Source organism: Amia ocellicauda, chromosome 4, assembly GCF_036373705.1.
Source record: "Amia ocellicauda isolate fAmiCal2 chromosome 4, fAmiCal2.hap1, whole genome shotgun sequence".
Lineage (NCBI taxonomy): Eukaryota > Metazoa > Chordata > Actinopteri > Amiiformes > Amiidae > Amia > Amia ocellicauda.
In genome coordinates this window covers 15,127,551-15,147,475 of record NC_089853.1, presented here as the reverse complement: position 1 = coordinate 15,147,475, position 19,925 = coordinate 15,127,551, and the positions used below count along the sequence as shown (strand labels likewise).

Sequence of the window (19,925 nt, the reverse complement as noted above, 5' to 3'; positions counted from 1 at the left end):
CCTGACCCACCTGTGCTTTTGAAACAGAACATCTCCACAACACATGCTGAGCCTCTCAGGGGATAATCAATCCTAGATCATCAGACCCTTTTTAAAAAAAAAAACATTAATTTACTGTAACGGACAGGGATATAAGGAGTGGAAAGGTGTCTTTTAATTATGATTTTCAATCAGACAAGAAATAATGTGTTGGTCTTGTAAAATAACACAATTAATTCCCTTGAAATCAATTTAAAACCTAGACTAATTTTACTGGCTTGATGTCTCAATATTTTCAATTAAAATTCCCAAAAATAAAGAAAAATAAATGGAGGACTTTGAGACAGGAACATAAGTACCCATTGATACCCTACTTCTTACCTACTCAGTGGTGTTCAAGTTCAGCACATTTCCCTCTGTTTACAACATGTTGTGAGCTGAAGAGATAGTACAGCAAAGAGCTCAAGAAAATAAGGTAAAATACCAAGAGACTGAACTGGTTTTTACAGTTTTCCTATAACATACACTTCAGTACCCACTGAATTCAGTTTTTACCATACCTGTGTCGGGTGTAAAGGGCTGATCCCACAGCTGTCTCTAAGCTGCCCTGTTTACCAGTAGAAAGATGCTAAACCTAACACACAAGGCCACCGGGCAGCTAGAGGACTTTGCTGTTTTATTTTCTTGCTTCCCTCGCAGTAACATGAAATGGGGAGTCACAGGGTAGTTACACAAAAGCTGCGTTTCACCAACTCTAATATCAGACAGTTTTAAGTTTTTATTTATTTTTTTATTTATGGGAAGGTGGAATGGATCCCAGATGGTAACTTTTTTACATCCTCCAACAGCGATGACAAGCCTCCATTATCTTGGCACATGTGCTGCTATTTAACACATGTTCCTAATCCCTCAGAACCCAAAACACACCGGAGCACAACAGGTTAGCCAAGGTAGCAAGAGCAGGAACTGGCGGGTGATCAGAACAAAAAATATAAAACTCTAAGGCCCACCACAACAGCATCCAGAAATCTACATTCTAAAGTCCCTGGACAACAAAAAACAAAACAAAAAAGTCTTGAGTTAAATGTCAAATAATTTTTTATCGGATTTCCATTCTCCTCTTAGAAATCCAAAATGAAGAGACATCTGTTCACTTTGACATTTCCCCGTTTTTTGCTCCAACCTGTCAATGGCTATTTGCTTAACCTTTGTTCTCTAAAAACAGCATATCTCCTATCAATACTACTGATCTGATTGCAAGACCTGCTGAATTCTTAGGTGTATTGAAAGTGTATTGATGCTACTATGCTTAGCTTCCTGTCAAATTCCAAAATAAATCATTGTGTTTTCATGCTTGAAAGCTGACATCGTTAACCTGGGCTGTATTTGTATTGTTTGTAAAAGCTGATTTTATTTGAATCATGACAACACTTAACTGAACTCAACTGCTGTCCTGGAAATGTACTATCCTCTGCAGTTACCTGACTTAGATTAAATCAAAATTTTCATCCACTATTCAAGTGCAAATTCCACAGCTTGCTGCTGAAAAGACCGTGTCTGTTAGTTTGCCATTCGTAATTGGCAGGTGGTTTGAGGTTTTGGTTTAATTCAGTGCTTTGTAAATTAATAATAACAAGAACACAATTCAGCATTGGGCAGACTCATCTGATCCAAAGTCACACATACAGACTAGGAAGTGAACTCATCAATTAGCATGAAAACAATAACACAATATAACAATAATACCACAAAATACCAAAAACATTGTGTACAATGTCATTGTGACAAAACTCCTTTGGATTTCTAAGAGTGTACAAATCCCCTAAAACTGGGAAACACTGGTGTATCAGCCATGTCACTTCAGGTAGTTAGAGCACAAGTATCCCCATCACTGCAGTTCGAACCAAAGGCCTGAAGGCCTTCTCTGTGTAAGATAATTTAGAAATTGACCAGCAGGAAAAAGCAGATGAAAGAAACTAATCATTTAATGGCACCGATATCCAGTTTGGTTCAGTGTTGGAAGAAGTAGATCTATTTTATCCTTTGAAGATCAGGGAGAGTTAAGTGTTGACCTGAGATCTGAAGCATGGTACACCACATTATCTCACAGAGATCAATTTGGAAAGTAGCACAAACCCCTTAAACAAGCACATTCGGTTCAATTCAATTTGGTGGCAGGCAATCACCACCGAGTGCTAGCAAATGTATAAACAAGACATAAAAGCGGTGTAAGCAGCAGAGAGGCTGAGAATGACTGCAAATGGTTGCTTGAGGTAACACTATGAGTCACAGAGAAATGCAAAATCAAAAACTCCACATCACGAGATTATTTCATAGAGATCGTTCCCTTTGAATACAGGATGGATTTCAGAACAAATTCAATCCTAATGCCTGCAACCCCAAATCAGAAAAGAAGCAAAATACTTGTAATGTTCTTGTATTCATTCTATGTCTCGGTGGTAAGACTCTAAGGATCGGTGCAAGTTCTGTTATCAGTGCCATCAAATATGCCAGTCTGAAGCTTAAGATAGATTTCTCAACAGAAACGGTCAACTCTGGGAAAGTAAGATTTGACAGGGTTTGCGCAAACAATAATAATTTGTACATCAGATTTTAAGATGAAAGACTTTCTGATTCTGATGCTTTTGCCTTTGTTTTCCATTATCACAGCAAACATGGTATTTACATCAGCAATTCTTAATTGGGAAGGAAATATACAACATAAACAGAATACACAACATAAACAGTGTAGTCAGAATGTAATTTTGTGTTTCGCCTGTTCAGTCCAGTGCTAGCAAAGATAAGCTCACATTGACGTACAGCATGTGTGATACAGAGGATACCCAGTGAGATTTAAAATGAACAATAATAACAATACCCCCTATAAATAAGCATTTTGTTTTTTATTTAAATTTGTTAAGACTCCGCTCCTCCCTAAACATCCTCGTGTGCAGCTTTCTGCATTTCAAATTCCAGAAAAAGTTTTTTTAATATGCTTGTGATAATTGTTTTATTAACAGCAATTCTTTCTGATGTTCCAACAACTGATGGCAGGAGCTTTGGCTACTCTGTGGTTTATGACCAAGAGTAATCAGTATGTAATCAGAAGCTGATAAGTTTTGACATGCATACAGTTATCCAGAAAAAAAGTTAGTTTGTTTGTTTTAAGTTTTTAACATGAGTAAGGATTAAGCATCAACCTTTACAATGTGGTTCTCACTACACATAAAAGCATAACCCATTACATATTTATAAAAAAAAAAATCACCGTTAATAGAAGATAGCTATGATCCAACATATTTATGAGATCTTCCCTGTTCTCCAGACAAACTCCCAAAGAGAAACAACAACAACCAGTCTTTGAAACATCTCCTTACAATCTCCAGGAAGACATGTAGTGTTCAGGGTACTTGAATATTTGGGACTGGCAGACACTACACAACTACGTCTGAAAAGAAGGTTTCAGCAGAGGCACAGGATGATATGGCACAAACTACAGTCTTGCCAGTAATACAAGGGACACCTACCCAAACCACAGCCAACGGCTCTTAGCACTGTGGTCCTGATAAAATAAACAGGAAAACAATAAGGGTGTTTCTAGGCCCAGATGGAATTATCTCAATGGCCAGACGCGCTTTAAGAGCACAGCACATCAACAGGACTTTCTCTGTCCCCTTCCCTGCGCTGAGGTACACAGAGTTGTGTTTACCTAACTTGTAGTCAACACAGCTGCTGTCTTATCAGTGTGGTGTCCCAGCTGTGCTGGTCTGAGTGGCACTAACACACTGGCTGAACAACCCTGCCTGAGCAAATACAGCAACCATGAGGTGACAGAAAATGAGTACCAGGGCAAAGGTCTCCTGCCTGAGGCGACCAAGGTCAAATAGTTTGCAGCAGCCACCCACCCGCCCTCTGTCTTAACCAGGGACAAGCTATATTGCAACACATCTGCTCCAGCAACTGTTAAGTATCTGTGTAAAATTGCACTGTGCTGGGAATATGTTCGAGGCAGGATGTCAGGAGAGCGGTACGTACACATGATATCTCCACTGCTCCCGAAGTCCAGATGGGCCGTGACGATGCAAACGTCTTGGGGAATGTCAGATCTCAGTGTGGAATTATGTGACTCCTGCCGACATCAAAACAAGAACAAGGAAGAGTGGGGGGGAAATGTAATGCACACATCTGTGCCTCTACCATCACGCACCAACTCCACACTGCTTCTGCTTTTGAAATTTCAGTAACAAGGCCATAAGCAGGCATTTCCTGGGTTCATTCATTCTTTATGAGACAATGAATCTGTATCTGTTTTAAATGGCATAAGAAGATAAGAAAGGCTACCAGCAAGCTATTTGGTCCCTCTTGCTCATTTGGCTTTTAGTCACTATTCAACCCCAGAGTTTCCTCCAGTTGTTTCTTGAAGGATCCCAGAGTCTGCTTCATCAGTATCAGCAGTGGCGTGGCCTGTTCCACACCCCCACAATTATATGTATAAAGACTGTCCTCCTCTTTTCAGCCTTAAACATAGCCCATTTTAATGTCCACTTGATACCTCTGGTTCATTTACATTATGAAACTTCCCAGCGATTCAGTACTATTTGTTCTACTATCAGTGCAGAAATAACAATCATTGTCTGTGTGTGTATATATATATATGATGTGTGCATATTTAAAAAATAATTAAGTGGTAAATCGGTGTTTTGAGCTCCTACAATTAGGCTATACTTTTTTCCTTTTCCTTACAGGTGTGCAAAATGCTTCTTCTTACACTCCATTTTATCAATGGAAAGTAGTAAACAGTGCGTTTCTCTCAGTGAACTCTTTTCTAGAGCTACAGCATTAATATCTTAAAGCCAAAGATAAACTGGACTAGGCAATCACAGAAAGGTACAACAAAGGGTATTTTTTAACAGCAGGTCACCTAAATAAACCACAATGAAAATGTCAAAGGACCCAGAAAAGTGTCTTCAGTTCCCTGCCTGTTTTAGTTAGAAATAGGGACTCTAATCCCCATCTTCAAAACAGTAAAGTGACATCTTTCCCATTTAAATCACATTCTTTTCTTATTTGGAATGACTGTAAACTTAGTGAAGTGATCATTTGTATTTTGTTTTTATTTATTTTTCTAATTATTATTTTAAATCTGACCAACAATCTCAACTCAAAAGTTATAGGATACTGGGGGAAAAAAAATACCACATGAGGCACAGACTGAGAACTCCACACAGAAATAGGAATGTCTAACACAAATATTTAAAAATCAGACAATTGGTAATAGTAGCTGTGATAACAAAAATAATGTATTAGTATGACTACTTCTTACTTTTTTTTTTTAATCTTATTTATTTTGACTTAACGATGCCTCAGATAAATAGACGCTGCATAAAGTGCCAGAACAAGATAAAGAAGTCTTAGAAGGCAGAAGGAAAATCAGTTATGTTTCCATTTCTAGTGCAGACAGATAGAGGGGAAACAGATTTTCTTTGATCATCATGTCATATTAAAAATAAAGCCAAATTAAAATCAGAACCAGAGTAAAACAAAAACAAAAAACACTTGTTCAATGATTTAGGATTTATGTATTTATATTTAAGACATTCATGCAAAATACATTCACCTCTACTCCTCTCTATATTAATAACTTGTTTCAACTGAGGACCTGTATATGTTTAACAGTTATTTCGCAATTGGACTGTTGAGAGGTAGACACACACACACACACACACACACACACACAAATACTCTACATTGCCATCTAGTGAGGAACAAAAATCCACAAGTGTCAACTGGAAAAGTTTATCTAATAATATCTAATAATATTTTTATCTTTTGAAATATATTTAGTGAAAACATCCTCGACCTCAATCTCCCGGTCCTATCCTTCTCTTTCCTGTCCCTATTGTGTTGTTCAACCAAGAACCAAGAAATATCAGCATCTTATCACCTTCCAGCACTTTGTGAAAACTCAGCTTTACTTTACCTGCACTTGCAGCCTCTATAACATATTCACCCATATAAACTTTTTTTAACAGTATAGCAATACTGGACACGAAGAAGAGCAGATAACAAGTACCTTCATTTAAATCTAAATTCCATATGCTGAATTCTGTTTTAGCCTTTGGTAAACTGGAGTTTGGTTAGTAGGAAAAAATGAAACATTTTTCAAATAGAGGACATTTTGTTCCAGTTTCTGTATGAAAACGCTGTTCGTGCTATTTCTAAAGGCAGGCCCAAGTAACAGGTGATTTCATTTAAAATGTTTAACTGCTTCAGATCAGGGTGGGGAATATATAGTGTTGAATTTGTTATGTTCAGAGAGTGATGACTTTAATCATTAAAGACCTCAGGCTGTAGGAAAGCAAGACGACCTTGCAGTTCCTTTAGCGCACCGCTTTTCAAAAGCACATCATTCCAATAAAGTGAATATATGGGCATTACAGCTATACTGGTGAGGTGGAGGAGGGGGTAGAGGTGGCAGTTCCATTTTATCACAAAACAAACACCGCTCACAAGAAAAACCCTGGCCAGATTTATGGATTTACAGCGTTTGTCTAGCAAATCAAATGTCCTGGAATGTCCATTTGCCTGGCGAATTAGGGATAAGGTTGACTGCGTTTTAATCTGTGGCCAGACCCCCAAGTTCTTTGAGTTACTATAAATGGACAAAAAAAAACATGCACGCACACACATAGATGACATCATCTTAATCCCACATTGGTTAGCACAGGTCAGAGGGCACTGAGTCATCTGGATGAGGTCATAGTAGCCACACCCCTTCCTTACTAGTGTGTGGTTTTCTGGTGCTCTTTTAACTGTAGGGAGGGGTGGGGGTGGGGCAAAAAGTGAGGCAAGTTCTGTGTGCCTATTACTCAACGCAGCATGTCTGGGTCAATAAAGCCGGGGGACAGGGCAGGAAATGAATTGGAATGGCTGTCTCTCTGGCACTTGTGCTCTGGAGGAGAAAGACAGATCACCCACGCCAAATCCATTAAATGGGGGCTTCCTAGCAGTGGAAACCAGGTCTATCTGTCCCCGAGATGTGGACTGTGGAAATCAAGGCACAGAGCCAACAGTGAACAATACACCCTAGCAAAGCCATCAGATGATAGCCCGAAAGCCTGTGCGTGCAGGGTGCGCTGAAGGCTTCAATTCCGACACACTAAGCCTACAATTACACAGTTCTCCATTCCGTCATTCAAATAAAACTGAATGCCTGACTAGTGTTTCATGAGCACGGAGTACGATTTGCATAATTTCCTGGCGACCAGTGAAGGAGAAAGTCCGACTACATTTTGGTTGAGATTCAGAGAGGTCATACAATTATACCACTTTTTCGGATCCGATTTAAAGATTACTGCTCCAGATTAAACATTTGCTTGCTGCTTAATGAAGGTTACCATCTTAATGTGAAAGTGCCAAGACCATATTTCTCCCTTCTGATTTTGTCCATTGAAACATATAGGAAAGTGAACTGAGATTGATATCAAAAATGAAACAAATCCTTCTATCTGGACAGGTCAATGCAATGAAGATAGCCCAAAACTAAATAAAACACTGTTTAGTACAGTTGCATCTATCATTACCTGCCAAATTTTTATATGTCATAATGTATAAAAACCAAAAAATATTGAAATGTGTGAAAATATATATATATATATATATATATATATATATATATATATATATGAGCCAGTCAGCATGAACCACAGTTATATAATTGTAATAACGATTCTTCCACTTGCAGGATCTGAACTGCCAAACAAGAACTATATACCACTTTTTCATTTAACACTTTGCCAGGAACTACTCTACCAAACACAGGATTTTCACAGTTCAAATCAAATGACCTTGATTCCTCTACTTGTTTTCACTATCTACAAAAAAATGCACCCATCCTTCTCTGTAAACACCTCTGTTAACAAAAATACAAACAAACAAATCTGCTTTTAGAACCGTCCCTCAAGCTCCACCCAATCGTTTACTCTAACCAGGGCTTGCACCCAATGTGACTTGACTACTTTCAAGCTGATTGGCACTCTCGCACAGATCATCTGTCCTGGAATTAAACAATGATCTCCACATACAGTATAAATACTTTACACACACACAAATATATATATAAAATTGTCTCACTGAGTAAACTAGACAGATTGGGTTACCACAACTGGAAAAACATCCTTCTGTTTACAAGGCCTTTTTTCATTTTTTCAAATCAGGACCATAAAATGCATCACCACACCAGAATCTAGTGTATTATCAGAACAGGTCCTATTTCCATAACAGTCCTAGACAATCGTGATTTTAAACTGAAAACAATTCCTTCCCCTTCCCCCAGTTCTACCATCCCCCCAGCCGAATTTACTCTTGAAAAAAATATAGTGTCAGACAAAGTCCTGAGGAGAAACCTGCAGCTTACGCGATTGGTTGAGTGGCTGCTTGGCAGTACTAGCCTAGTGGGAATACAGAGAGCTGAGTCAGCAGGACTACTCCATTGTTTCTGCAGAAACTTGATCCCTGTGTGTTCGTGAACACTGGAGGCACAAGACAAAAAACTCAACTCCTGGTTGCAAAGAAAAGCCAGAGAGAGAGAGAGGGAGAGTGCAGTGGAGAAAGTTGTGAGAAATCTGCACAAAAAAGGTTTCTAAAAAGTAAACAATAAATCTGTGAGATTAGCAAAATGCTAAGAAAATCTAAATAGGAAATAGAAACAGTCAAGATAGAAAAGTGAGAGAAGAACAAGAGAAGTGAAAAAATAGAATACAATTAAATCATAAAGCACAAGAGAAAGAGAGAGAGAGAGAGAGAGAGAGAGAGAGAGAGAGAGAGAGCATGGAAGCAGAATAAACATGGAGAGACAGTGCTAATTTAATTATATAGTAGATATCCCGTGAAGAAATCAGTAAATGTGTGAAGCCAAGAAACGAAACAAAACAACAACAAAATAATGAACAATTAGCACAATCCTATTAATTTCTCTAATGGGATCCTGCATATTAACAAAATGCAAAAAAGAGGGACAATCTCTTTCCCTTCTGGAGATGCTTCTTTTGAGCAAGGTTTTAATTCCAGAGTTTAAGGAGTTGGGGGGTAGGAAAATACAAAATGGTTTATGGTGTTAACATATTAACAGTTAACTAGAAGAAAAAGTAAAAACTATAGGAACACGAAACACTGAACACAGAAAGAACATGGAGAGATAAAGCATAAAGAAAAGGAAATTCAGACAGAGGTTCACAGATGTGGAAATATGTGGATTTAAATAATATTAGTTACCCACATGATGTCGCCCCTCGACGCATTGTTCATAGCACACACTTCTACAGAGGAACAAAGCACTGGAGAGGGTGGGAATCTTGTTTAATTATACAATAGGCTGAAACAAAGAAACTTTATAATCCATCACTACTCAATGAGCTCTGTCATGTGTGGCGTGGAGGGCCCAGGATGCTAATACACCCCGTTACGCCTACTGTTCACTTCCAGTACAGTCCAGTCATTCATTACTCCTCTCTGCTAGGAGCTGCAGACCATTGAATCAATACAAAATGATTCCTTCAAAAAAATGATTTCCATATTAAAATATGAGTCTTGTACCCATATGTTACATACGTAGTAGGAGTCAGTTAAGACGTCAGTAGGCTTCCTTATTGAAAGTGTATATCACTGGGGCATTGTAGACTTCTAATGGAGAAGGGCTGACAGACAAAGAGAAATAGGAGGACAATTAATTATTCTTGAAAAATTATAGCATTTTGGTGCAATTCAAATGCTACGAAACATTTAATTTACAATAGATGAGATGCAACTACATAATCATTTAGACTATATCTGTGAGACCAGGGATCCTAACTTTCCTCCTGAAAATATATCGTCCCAATTCAAGTATAATTAAAAATGGATATCATTACAAATAAGAGACGTCTTGAGGCAGACCAAAGTCTTTCATAGTGTTTTAATTCTTAAACATGTGGAGATCCAGTAATATGGAATATCTACTAAGGACAGACCATTCCATTAAAAAGCATTCACTCCAAAAACATTTCAACATTTAGGATATCATTTGAAATGTATGTTTTAGTTTTTGTGTGTGTTTATTCTGTTTTCCTGTTAATTGCATTATCTATTTTTAATCTGAAAATGAGTTACAAAGTTACATGTGGAAAAAAAGTTAATTAAAATTGAAATATTTCAATGATAATACCTGAAAAAGACCCATCCTTTGCCAATTATGCCATGGTTAGATTAGCTCATTATCTGAATGCATCTGAATTTTTAAGCGACTGACATTATGAAAGTATGATATGGCTTTGGGTGTCTATAATTTGAACAGTTCCTGAGTATCCTTCTAAACATCACTGAGAGTTAAGTAGCAATGTGTGGTGTCAAAAGTCACAACACACAATGCCACTGATTTAAAAGACAAAGCCACTTTAGGGGATAGTAAAACAAATGAAAAAAAGTACGTTTTCCATTTAAGAAAGATTAATTGGAAAAATCACCTTAAGTGGCCTGTATCTATTCACTCCAAACTGCACCACTTTGCTTTAAGTCGACCCAGTTGTTTTCTAAACAAGATTTATCACTTCATCATGTTTTCTATATCCTCCCCTGCTGTTTAAAAGGAAAACACGCTCTTTAAACAAGACGTATACAATTGGAGTCCTCTCAGTCAGGCGTGTTGTAAATATGTGGACCTCACTGGCTTTTTATTTATTCCTCTTCAATAACACTGTCATTTCTGAAGGTGTATTGAAAGTTATGATTTCTTTCCCTTCCCACAGGTGGATTTTTTTTTTTTAAGTTTAAATTACCCTGTTTACCTTGGACCCTGTTTTAACTACATGTAGTACATTTCAAAACAAACGGGGGCCTTCCCTAGAGCTAAATGCAATTCAAGAATTAATTTGGTAAATTGTATTTTATTTATTTTTCTCGAAAAAGCAGTTTTTCTTTATTATTATTATTAATAATAATACATCCTCTGCAGAAATAATACATTTGTAAAACAAAAACAGGTAAGAAATATATAGAAAATGAATGGGCATTTGTTTACTTATTTATTTTGTTTCTTTATTGTGTGATTTCATTTCAGAACACCCAAACACTGCTTCATCATCCCAGAAAATGTACAGTTACCTCCTTCTTGTTCCTAATCTCAAATGACAGGCAACACGCAATCCCTTTGTGAACCAAGGACATTTTTTAAACACTCTTAATTAGCCAAGATGCTAGCAGACACTAAGCAGCGTCCTATTTTATTTGTTTAAGCCGACAAGAGTCACTGCCTCACATTTAACAGCCCTCCACTGGGAGACAAAAGACGGCAATTGGACGAAGAAAATCAAGGGAAGGGAGTTATTTTTTTATTTTTCTTCTCTTCTCCATTTCTCTTCAAGGGATGTCATAAATCATTAATTAAAACATCCATTCACTTAATCTTAATGAGTCGAAAAATGTCCAATACGAATGAAAGAGGATCCTCTGGGTGAAACATTAATAAACCTAACTGGGGGCTTTAGCAATTTACACACACACAAAAAAAACCCGGACAGAACAAAGGGGGACCAGTGGTAAATACCTCATAGATGAATCAAATGGGCTGTTGAGATTAAATAAGAAGTCAAGATAGCTCTCCCGCCAGGCAATGGTTTATTAGCAACTTCACTACAAAAGCGCCACAGAGGGGGAGGGGGGAGTCCCGCCATGAACCCTTTTAACTTTGCGAAGCTGGGCTTTTCAGTTTCCCTCTTCAGAGAGATGAACGAAACCAAAAAAAAAATTGTCTTGGATGATGCAGGATTGTGGTATTGGGAGACAACAGGTCCCCCTGGTACGGCTTCACCTCAGTTGGTCTCATCCCCCGAGTTTTAAAGACAGATTATCACAAAAAACAGCTTTTTGGGCTTTGTGCCTCTCTCCAGGGCTCTGCTTCACTTTCATCTTGAAAGACAGGGAGGGGGATGGGGGACCCCGGAGCCACAGCCTTTCCCTGACTTCTCTGCTTCAGGATTGCCAGTCTGGATGGAGCCCTCAGAAGGAAGTCTAAGCTTTTTTTTTCTTTTAATTAATACCCTGATATGAAACCTGACATGAAAGCGAGGCCTCTTTCTTTTGAAAGGGGTATTAAATATCCCTATTAATTCCTCCTCAGAAAACTCCCAATCTACTGTACAAAAAGATATTCCCCACTGACTTTAATTCCCAATGAGGGTTAAACACCAGTGTTATTATTTTACTTACCATAAAACGACTTAATCAGTTAGACTACAAATTATGGTCAGAACATTCTCTGTATCCATGTCATATTTGTATATATCAATATTTATAGTTGTAGATGTTTAGGGCGTAGCAGCTGCACACACCCTGTTTTAACTGAATTTAAATTCGTACAGTTTTTTCAGGCAAATCAGTGTTGAACAATCACAGGTAAATCACAGAAAATTAAAAAAATATGTTTTAACTGCTGATTAACAAAGGTGTGAGTATGGTTTACTACAGAAGTGTATATAATAGACTGATACTGTACATAATGTTTATATAATGTCAAGTTAAAACATTTAAAATGTCAAATTGACTATGTAACCAAACAGCTTATTCAACCTAACCTGACAAAATAACAGATCTTGGATAAGCGGACTGTGCCCAGTACACATGATTTTAATAAGGGAATCAAGTTTTCCTTTCTTTTCTTTTCTTTAAATGAAAGTAGCAAACCCAAATCAAGAACAATCACTATGATCGAGTAAGATCAATTGTACGACCCAGTATGTCAGTGATCTCTTCGAGGAAATCTGCTGGTTTAAATAGCACACCCCCTTCTGTGGGTCACTGAAAAGAAACCTTGTGTGATACTGTAGTACGGTACAGGAGGGGGACTGTGTTGGTTATGACAACCTCCCATGCGTGCTGTGCATCAATGTAGGTTGTATAAGTGCTGCAGGACAACATTTTAGCCTCCCATGTGATATCACAAGTGTCTGCGACTGACAATGAAGTGAACAGGAACTCAGACACTTTGAACCCTCCAGACTGGACAGCACAGACCACCGGCACTCCTCCGACAGCTCGAGAGACTGGCCTAGGGTTGAGAAGAGCTCATATCTTATCAAATGGGAAAAACAGTAATCCTGAAATAGGGCATCTGCCTGATAAAGGAGAACCAGTTAACTCTTCTAGACATCTTCCTTTAGTTCTGCTAAACAGCAGTATTAAGTGCCAGTATTGATATATGTAATTAAATTGTCCTTAACGGCTAGGCTATAGAGATAATGGGAAAAAAACCTCCATCTTCTGTGAATGGCAACTAGTCCAGACCCATTCCACTGCTGGTAAATCCAGTTGTATTTTCTTTTTTTTTTTTCTTCTTTTTTTCTTTTTTTTAATACAATAAATGGGAGAGACATTTTTGCTGAATATGAGTCTTTTTGTCAGAGCTCCGGCAGTTTTTAATCTAGTTTCTCTGCGTGTTTGGGTTCATGCTTCATTTAATTTATTAGTTCAGACGCACTGTAACTAAATGCAATTACTGTTAAGGAAGAAAAAAAAAAAAGAAGTAACAAGCAGGATAAAGAGGCTTGTACTTGCAATCCTGGCATGACGCTGAAATCCTTTTAAACACCAAAGCTAACATGGCATATTAGAAAGCCTATTCTTCTGCTTATTGCATAGAACACACACTCTATTAAGTCAAAACTGCCTGCTTTGATGTAATTTTTCTTAATATGGCATGGCCTCAATGGTACCATGATTTAGCCCATTTGCTGCAAAATGGTAACATTTAACTCTTAATACACTACTAAATTAGTTTGTGAATGCAGGTTCCACCTAAGAAAAAACAAAAACAGTTGAACTCTTATAAAGTCATGCAATACTTCGTTAGGGAGTCCTTGAGAAATGTAAAATGTATGTGCAGATTGTTATGAAAACGTGGCTGACAGGTATAGGACATTCGGCTTTCAATCGTGTACATGCCTTACTTACAATCAATATAGTGTCTTTGTAAACCTGCTGGGATGGGCCTTGTAAACAGCACTGTTTGTAGTACCACAAAATTAACTCCCCCTTAGGGCATAGAACAACTGAATACAGATCATAGACAATCTTATTTATTTATTTGTGTTTCTTTCCTTAAGCAGAACCCAATATATAAAAAAACGGCAAATTCACATGAAACCATTTGAGAGGATATTCAATGTGCAAAGATCTGGAGCTCTTGAATTGAGAGGTCCCCAAATGAAAGTGATCAGAGGGAAAAAAAATCCCTAAATAGATAAATAAAAAAATACCCTTTTCATACATTTGGAAAGATGAATGCTGTGAGTAGAACAATTGTATTTATTAATTAACCTGATGTGACACATTGTATTGGTTGGTATTATTTGTTTCTTGAGATTGCTTTTCTCCTACAGTTCAGTTTACACTTAAGTTTACTTATGGTAAATGGATGTGATAATCGAGTAAGACACACAAATATTTAATTTAAAGTAATTTTACCTCATTTCAATTCCTAAAAGGGAAGTTATGACAGGACAAAATACAGTGTATTTCATTTTAAGCTTGTCAGTATGTTAGTTTTTTTTTGTTTTTCATTTTAGTTTTTTACATTATTTGCCTTTACATTTGTAGTTCAAAATATTTAAAATGTATTTTTATTTATATACATATATATATATATATATATATATATATACATATATATACACACATATATTTTTATATATATACATATATATACATACACATATATATATATATACACATATATACATATATACCTATATACCTATATATATATATATATATATATATATATATATACACACACACATACACATATATACAGTGAGGGAAAAAAGTATTTGATCCCCTGCTGATTTTGTATGTTTGCCCACTGACAAAGAAATGATCAGTCTATAATTTTAATGGTAGGTGTATTTTAACAGTGAGAGACAGAATAACAACAAAAAAATCCAGAAAAACGCATTTCAAAAAAGTTATAAATTGATTTGCATGTTAATGAGGGAAATAAGTATTTGACCCCTTCGACTTAGTACTTGGTGGCAAAACCCTTGTTGGCAATCACAGAGGTCAGACGTTTCTTGTAGTTGGCCACCAGGTTTGCACACATCTCAGGAGGGATTTTGTCCCACTCCTCTTTGCAGATCCTCTCCAAGTCATTAAGGTTTCGAGGCTGACATTTGGCAACTCGAACCTTCAGCTCCCTCCACAGCTTTTCTATGGGATTAAGGTCTGGAGACTGGCTAGGCCACTCCAGGACCTTAATGTGCTTCTTCTTCAGCCAGTCCTTTGTTGCCTTGGCTGTGTGTTTTGGGTCATTGTCATGCTGGAATCCCCATCCACGACCCATTTTCAATGCCCTGGCTGAGGGAAGGAAGTTCTCACCCAAGATTTGACGGTACATGGACCCGTCCATCGTCCCTTTGATGCGGTGCAGTTGTCCTGTCCCCTTAGCAGAAAAACACCCCCAAAGCATAATGTTTCCACCTCCATGTTTGACGGTGGGGATGGTGTTCTTGGGGTCATTCCTCCTCCTCCAAACACGGTGAGTTGAGTTGATGCCAAAGAGCTCGATTTTGGTCTCATCTGACCACAACACTTTCACCCAGTTCTCCTCTGAATCATTCAGATGTTCATTGGCAAACTTCAGACGGGCCTGTACATGTGCTTTCTTGAGCAGGGGGACCTTGCGGTCGCTGCAGGATTCCAGTCCATCACGGCGTAGTGTGTTACCAATTGTTTTCTTGGTGACTATGGTCCCAGCTGCCTTGAGATCATTAACAAGATCCTCCCGTGTAGTTCTGGGCTGATTCCTCACCGTTCTCATGATCATTGAAACTCCACGAGGTGAGATCTTGCATGGAGCCCCAGACCGAGGGAGACTGACAGTTATTTTGTGTTTTTTCCATTTGCGAATAATCGCACCAACTGCTGTCACCTTCTCACCAAGCTGCTTGGCGATGGTCTTGTAGCCCATTCCAGCCTTGTGTAGGTCTACAATCTTGTTCCTGACATCCTTGGACAGCTCTTTGGTCTTGGCCATCGTGGAGAGTTTGGAATCTGATTGATTGATTGCTTCTGTGGACAGGTGTCTTTTATACAGGTAACGAGCTGAGATTAGGAGCACTCCCTTTAAGAGAGTGCTCCTAATCTCAGCTCGTTACCTGTATAAAAGACACCTGGGAGCCAGAAATCTTGCTGATTGATAGGGGATCAAATACTTATTTCACTTATTAACATGCAAATCAATGTATAACTTTTTTGAAATGCGTTTTTCTGTTTTTTTTATTGTTATTCTGTCTCTCACTATTAAAATACACCTAACATTAAAATTATAGACTGATCATTTATTTGTCAGTGGGCAAACGTACAAAATCAGCAGGTGATCAAATACTTTTTTCCCTCACTGTATGTATTAACTATATATACATATATATATACACACATGCACAAACACGTCATTTTATTATTATTATTATTATTATTATTAATAATAGTAATAATAATAATAATAATAATATTATTATTATTATTATACTAGGAAACACATTTGGATGCATTAATATCACACTTTTCTGGTAAATCAGTTTTCCTGCAGTTGAGGGATATTTAAAAGCTCAATTAACTTTATTAAGGGTGGGGGGTTGGAGGGGATTTAGGAAAATACTGTGTGATTCACCCAGCAAATGAAGTGTGCCAGTTTTGTGGAGTCATCATGCTGTGTTATTCATTTCCCCATAAAAATCACTAAACAATATAAGTGCCTGATCTGATTTTTTCCAACAACAGCCTAAAGTAAATTAAATTTAGCAACTGTAGGGTGACTTTAGATTTCTCCACTGAGGAAAGACAAATACAAAAAATAATAGAACTGTATAATAATAATAATAATAATAATAATAATACAAATCAGGATGCAATTAAAAATATAAATCATGTGTTTGTATGTAGAATGGTTTTAAACGTCTTGAAATTATGTCCTTTTCTCTAAGGTGTCCAGGTACAAGGTACAGTTACGGACATGTCAAGCATTCAGCAGCAGATAGCTCCATAAGGGGAACAATATTAAGCTAAATAAATGCTGCATTCTCCCTCCAGCAGCTGCCCTAAGTGATATTTAAAACCAAATTATATGATTATTCAATTGGATAACATGATACAAAACATCTGCATGTCATTAGTAATAATATACCAAAGGGTACTGATTAATACATTTTCAGCTTAATATATTACTACGCGTAGTGGCACTTTTAGCAACACAAATCAGTTTACACTATGACTGGGCAGGAGCAATATAATAAATCAGTGAGGACGGCAACTTCATATTTTGGCGTTATCCACAAGTTGACTGTTGAAGGGCAGATCTCTTGAAATGGTATTCCATCTGAAATTCGGTACAGTTTTAAACCCAGCTCTAATCTGGAATAAACCTGGCCTAGACGTGATTTCACATAAAATCCCAAGTGGACCACTGAATACCAAAATAAGGGTAATACAAGCCACTGAATCAAAATCTGAGTTTGGTTCAAAACACAAACTGTTGGGCTGTTCACAGACTGTTTAGCATTAGTTTCGGACTAATGAACCTACAATAACATTAAGTAGTCCAAGACTAGTGCTAATCTGGGTCTGTGAAACCAGCCCAAAGTGTCACTTGCAGTTACCCATAATGTTTATTAGAGACCTAAGCTGGGTGGGCGAGGAGCACATAATTCTTGATTTGCACAGAAATAATGTTGTAAAAACTTGGTGTAAAAAATGGTCAGTAGAGGATTTTTTTTTTAATCCTTGCCACCACGATAATGATATTTTATATTTTTCCATTTATTTTGCTGATGGTATGTATAAGACAAGGGACAACATGTTATTCTCCAAAATACAATTTGTATTGGAGTATATTATATAACCCACTAAAAAGTCTGCAAATGAACTATAGAACAAAAATAATAATTCAATTTGTGTCGCTGTTATTTAGCAACAAACAAGTATACTGGAATTCGGACATCCCATACATAAAGAAAAAGTGGGGTACAATTTTTCGGTGTTTTAGTTATTTGGAGATAGGAAAAAGTAGAGCAGAGCTTGTACTGGAGAAATTTGAAAAGCATGGAAACTCAGGGAAAAGAACAAAAAAATAAAAAATGAATAAACAAATAAATGAAACCAGATAAATACTGTGGCAATCCCCCACTCCTAGGCATCAGTGCCTCTTGTGCAACAACAGTTAAACTCTTAAAGAAATGTCATCTCTTGCCAGCAGCGCAATAATTGTTTCTTACAATAAGAGTGTTGCTAACAAAGCTGCCATTGGAAAACACTCTAACCAGTCTCGGAGCTGTACGCACTTGTCAATCAGCCTATTGTTTACGTTTACTGGGAAGGACACAATAAGCCCTTGTCTCGACAGTAGAATAGCTACCCTCTCTCGTCAGCAATGACCCTGCGGTAGAAGACTGTTTCTCTTCTCGACGTATAAATTAATCTTTTCAGCCAACTGTTTTCTTTGTAAGCTTTGCACACCCACTTGGGCATTTTTCTACAGTAGTACACACGTTAAGAATGCTAGTGTGGGACGCTAAAAGGCACGCACAGGTTTTTTCTTTGTGACCCTCATAACTATCTGTATGGGTCATAATAATTCGTTAAAAGAACCTTTTTGTTATGTCAAGATTGGTCAGGAAAATTAAAACCTTCACAGTTTTGTCTTGCGACCTGCGTTACATGAGAAAATCTTCAGTGAGGTGATGCGATGTGAAGATGGCCGGAGAAACTAAGTCAAGTTCATGCTGTGAAAAATGGTGTAAAGGATTGTTACCCCGGTCTCAAAGGATTCAGAATCCAATATTAAAAATAAAATTATATCAAGACCCGGTGTGTTCTGTGAGCTTATAAACCTATAAGACAGTTTCCCCAGATCCTTAACTTCTACTTGAACTGATATTTTGCCTATATACATCTAATTACACATTTCAAATTGAACTGAAGGTTCCAATTCTTCATTCTTCTGCTGAGCAAGACATCCAAACTAAAGTTTTTGTTCAGCAGACTTTCATTTGCCTTTCACAAGACCTGGAGAAATCTGATCTTTTGTTCCAGACTCCTCACGCAAATTCCATCCACCTCCAGAAGTGGAATCTATTTGCACGAAGAAAGAAAAACAAAATACAGGTGGCCAATTTAGTTTACAGGGGTGAGGAGGGGTGTGGGCGATCAAAATATCTTTGCCTTGGGATAACTGATTTTAGTTTTTTCTTCATTGTTTCCAAGAAGGTTGTATAGCAGATAACATGAACAGCACAACAAACATGGCCTCGGGAGACAGAGTCCACAGGGACAGGTGTGTTGAGTGAGCTCTGTGAAGAGGAACATCTGGATTGTCTTGTGCAGCTATACATTAGCAGTCCCTCTACTGCAGGGCTGCAGGTGTTGATAGTCCTGGCTTTTGCTCTTTTGTATCCAGCATGAACTGATCATCTCAGATACAGGGGACTAACTAATGTTAAGTCTGACTTATTTAATACATATGCAAGTAAGATAAATATTATTATTATTATTATTATTATTATTATTATTATTATTATTATTATTATTATTATTAAATAATACATACATTAATTAAAAAAAGATCAAATCCATCTGTGTAGCCTAAATAATCACTACAGTCACACTCACCAATCAGGGCCTACAACCAACGCCAATCAGGGCCTACTTTGTCAAATGACCCTTGAGCATCAGGTTATTTCTTCTATAAATTTCAGCATTAGATATTTCCTTCTCTCCTCCTCTGTTCCTGACGGACGGTGGTGTTTTCTATGTCTAATTTTACCTGAGCTCCATTCAAGTTCTAGTTTTTCCATTCAACTCATTATTGCCTTCATTGGGCCAGCTTAAGAGCTTCCCCCCTTCTAAAACTGTTGGCAATTTAAAGG

The 19,925-nt window shown here is 37.5% G+C and overlaps 1 protein-coding gene across 3 annotated transcripts in view; it reads right to left on the bottom strand.

Annotated features, from left to right (window-relative positions):
• Positions 1–19,925, bottom strand: part of kcnq1.1 (potassium voltage-gated channel, KQT-like subfamily, member 1.1) — a 343,893-nt gene that overhangs the window by 178,874 nt on the left and 145,094 nt on the right. The window contains exon 15 of one of the 3 annotated variants that reach the window (XM_066701067.1): positions 9,342–9,674. The exons of the other annotated variants lie outside the window; for them this stretch is intronic. Coding sequence (XP_066557164.1) covers positions 9,611–9,674 — 64 coding nt within the window. The 3' untranslated portion in view covers positions 9,342–9,610. Of the gene's footprint in view, positions 1–9,341; positions 9,675–19,925 lie in introns of those variants that run through there. 3 annotated transcript variants of the gene reach the window in all.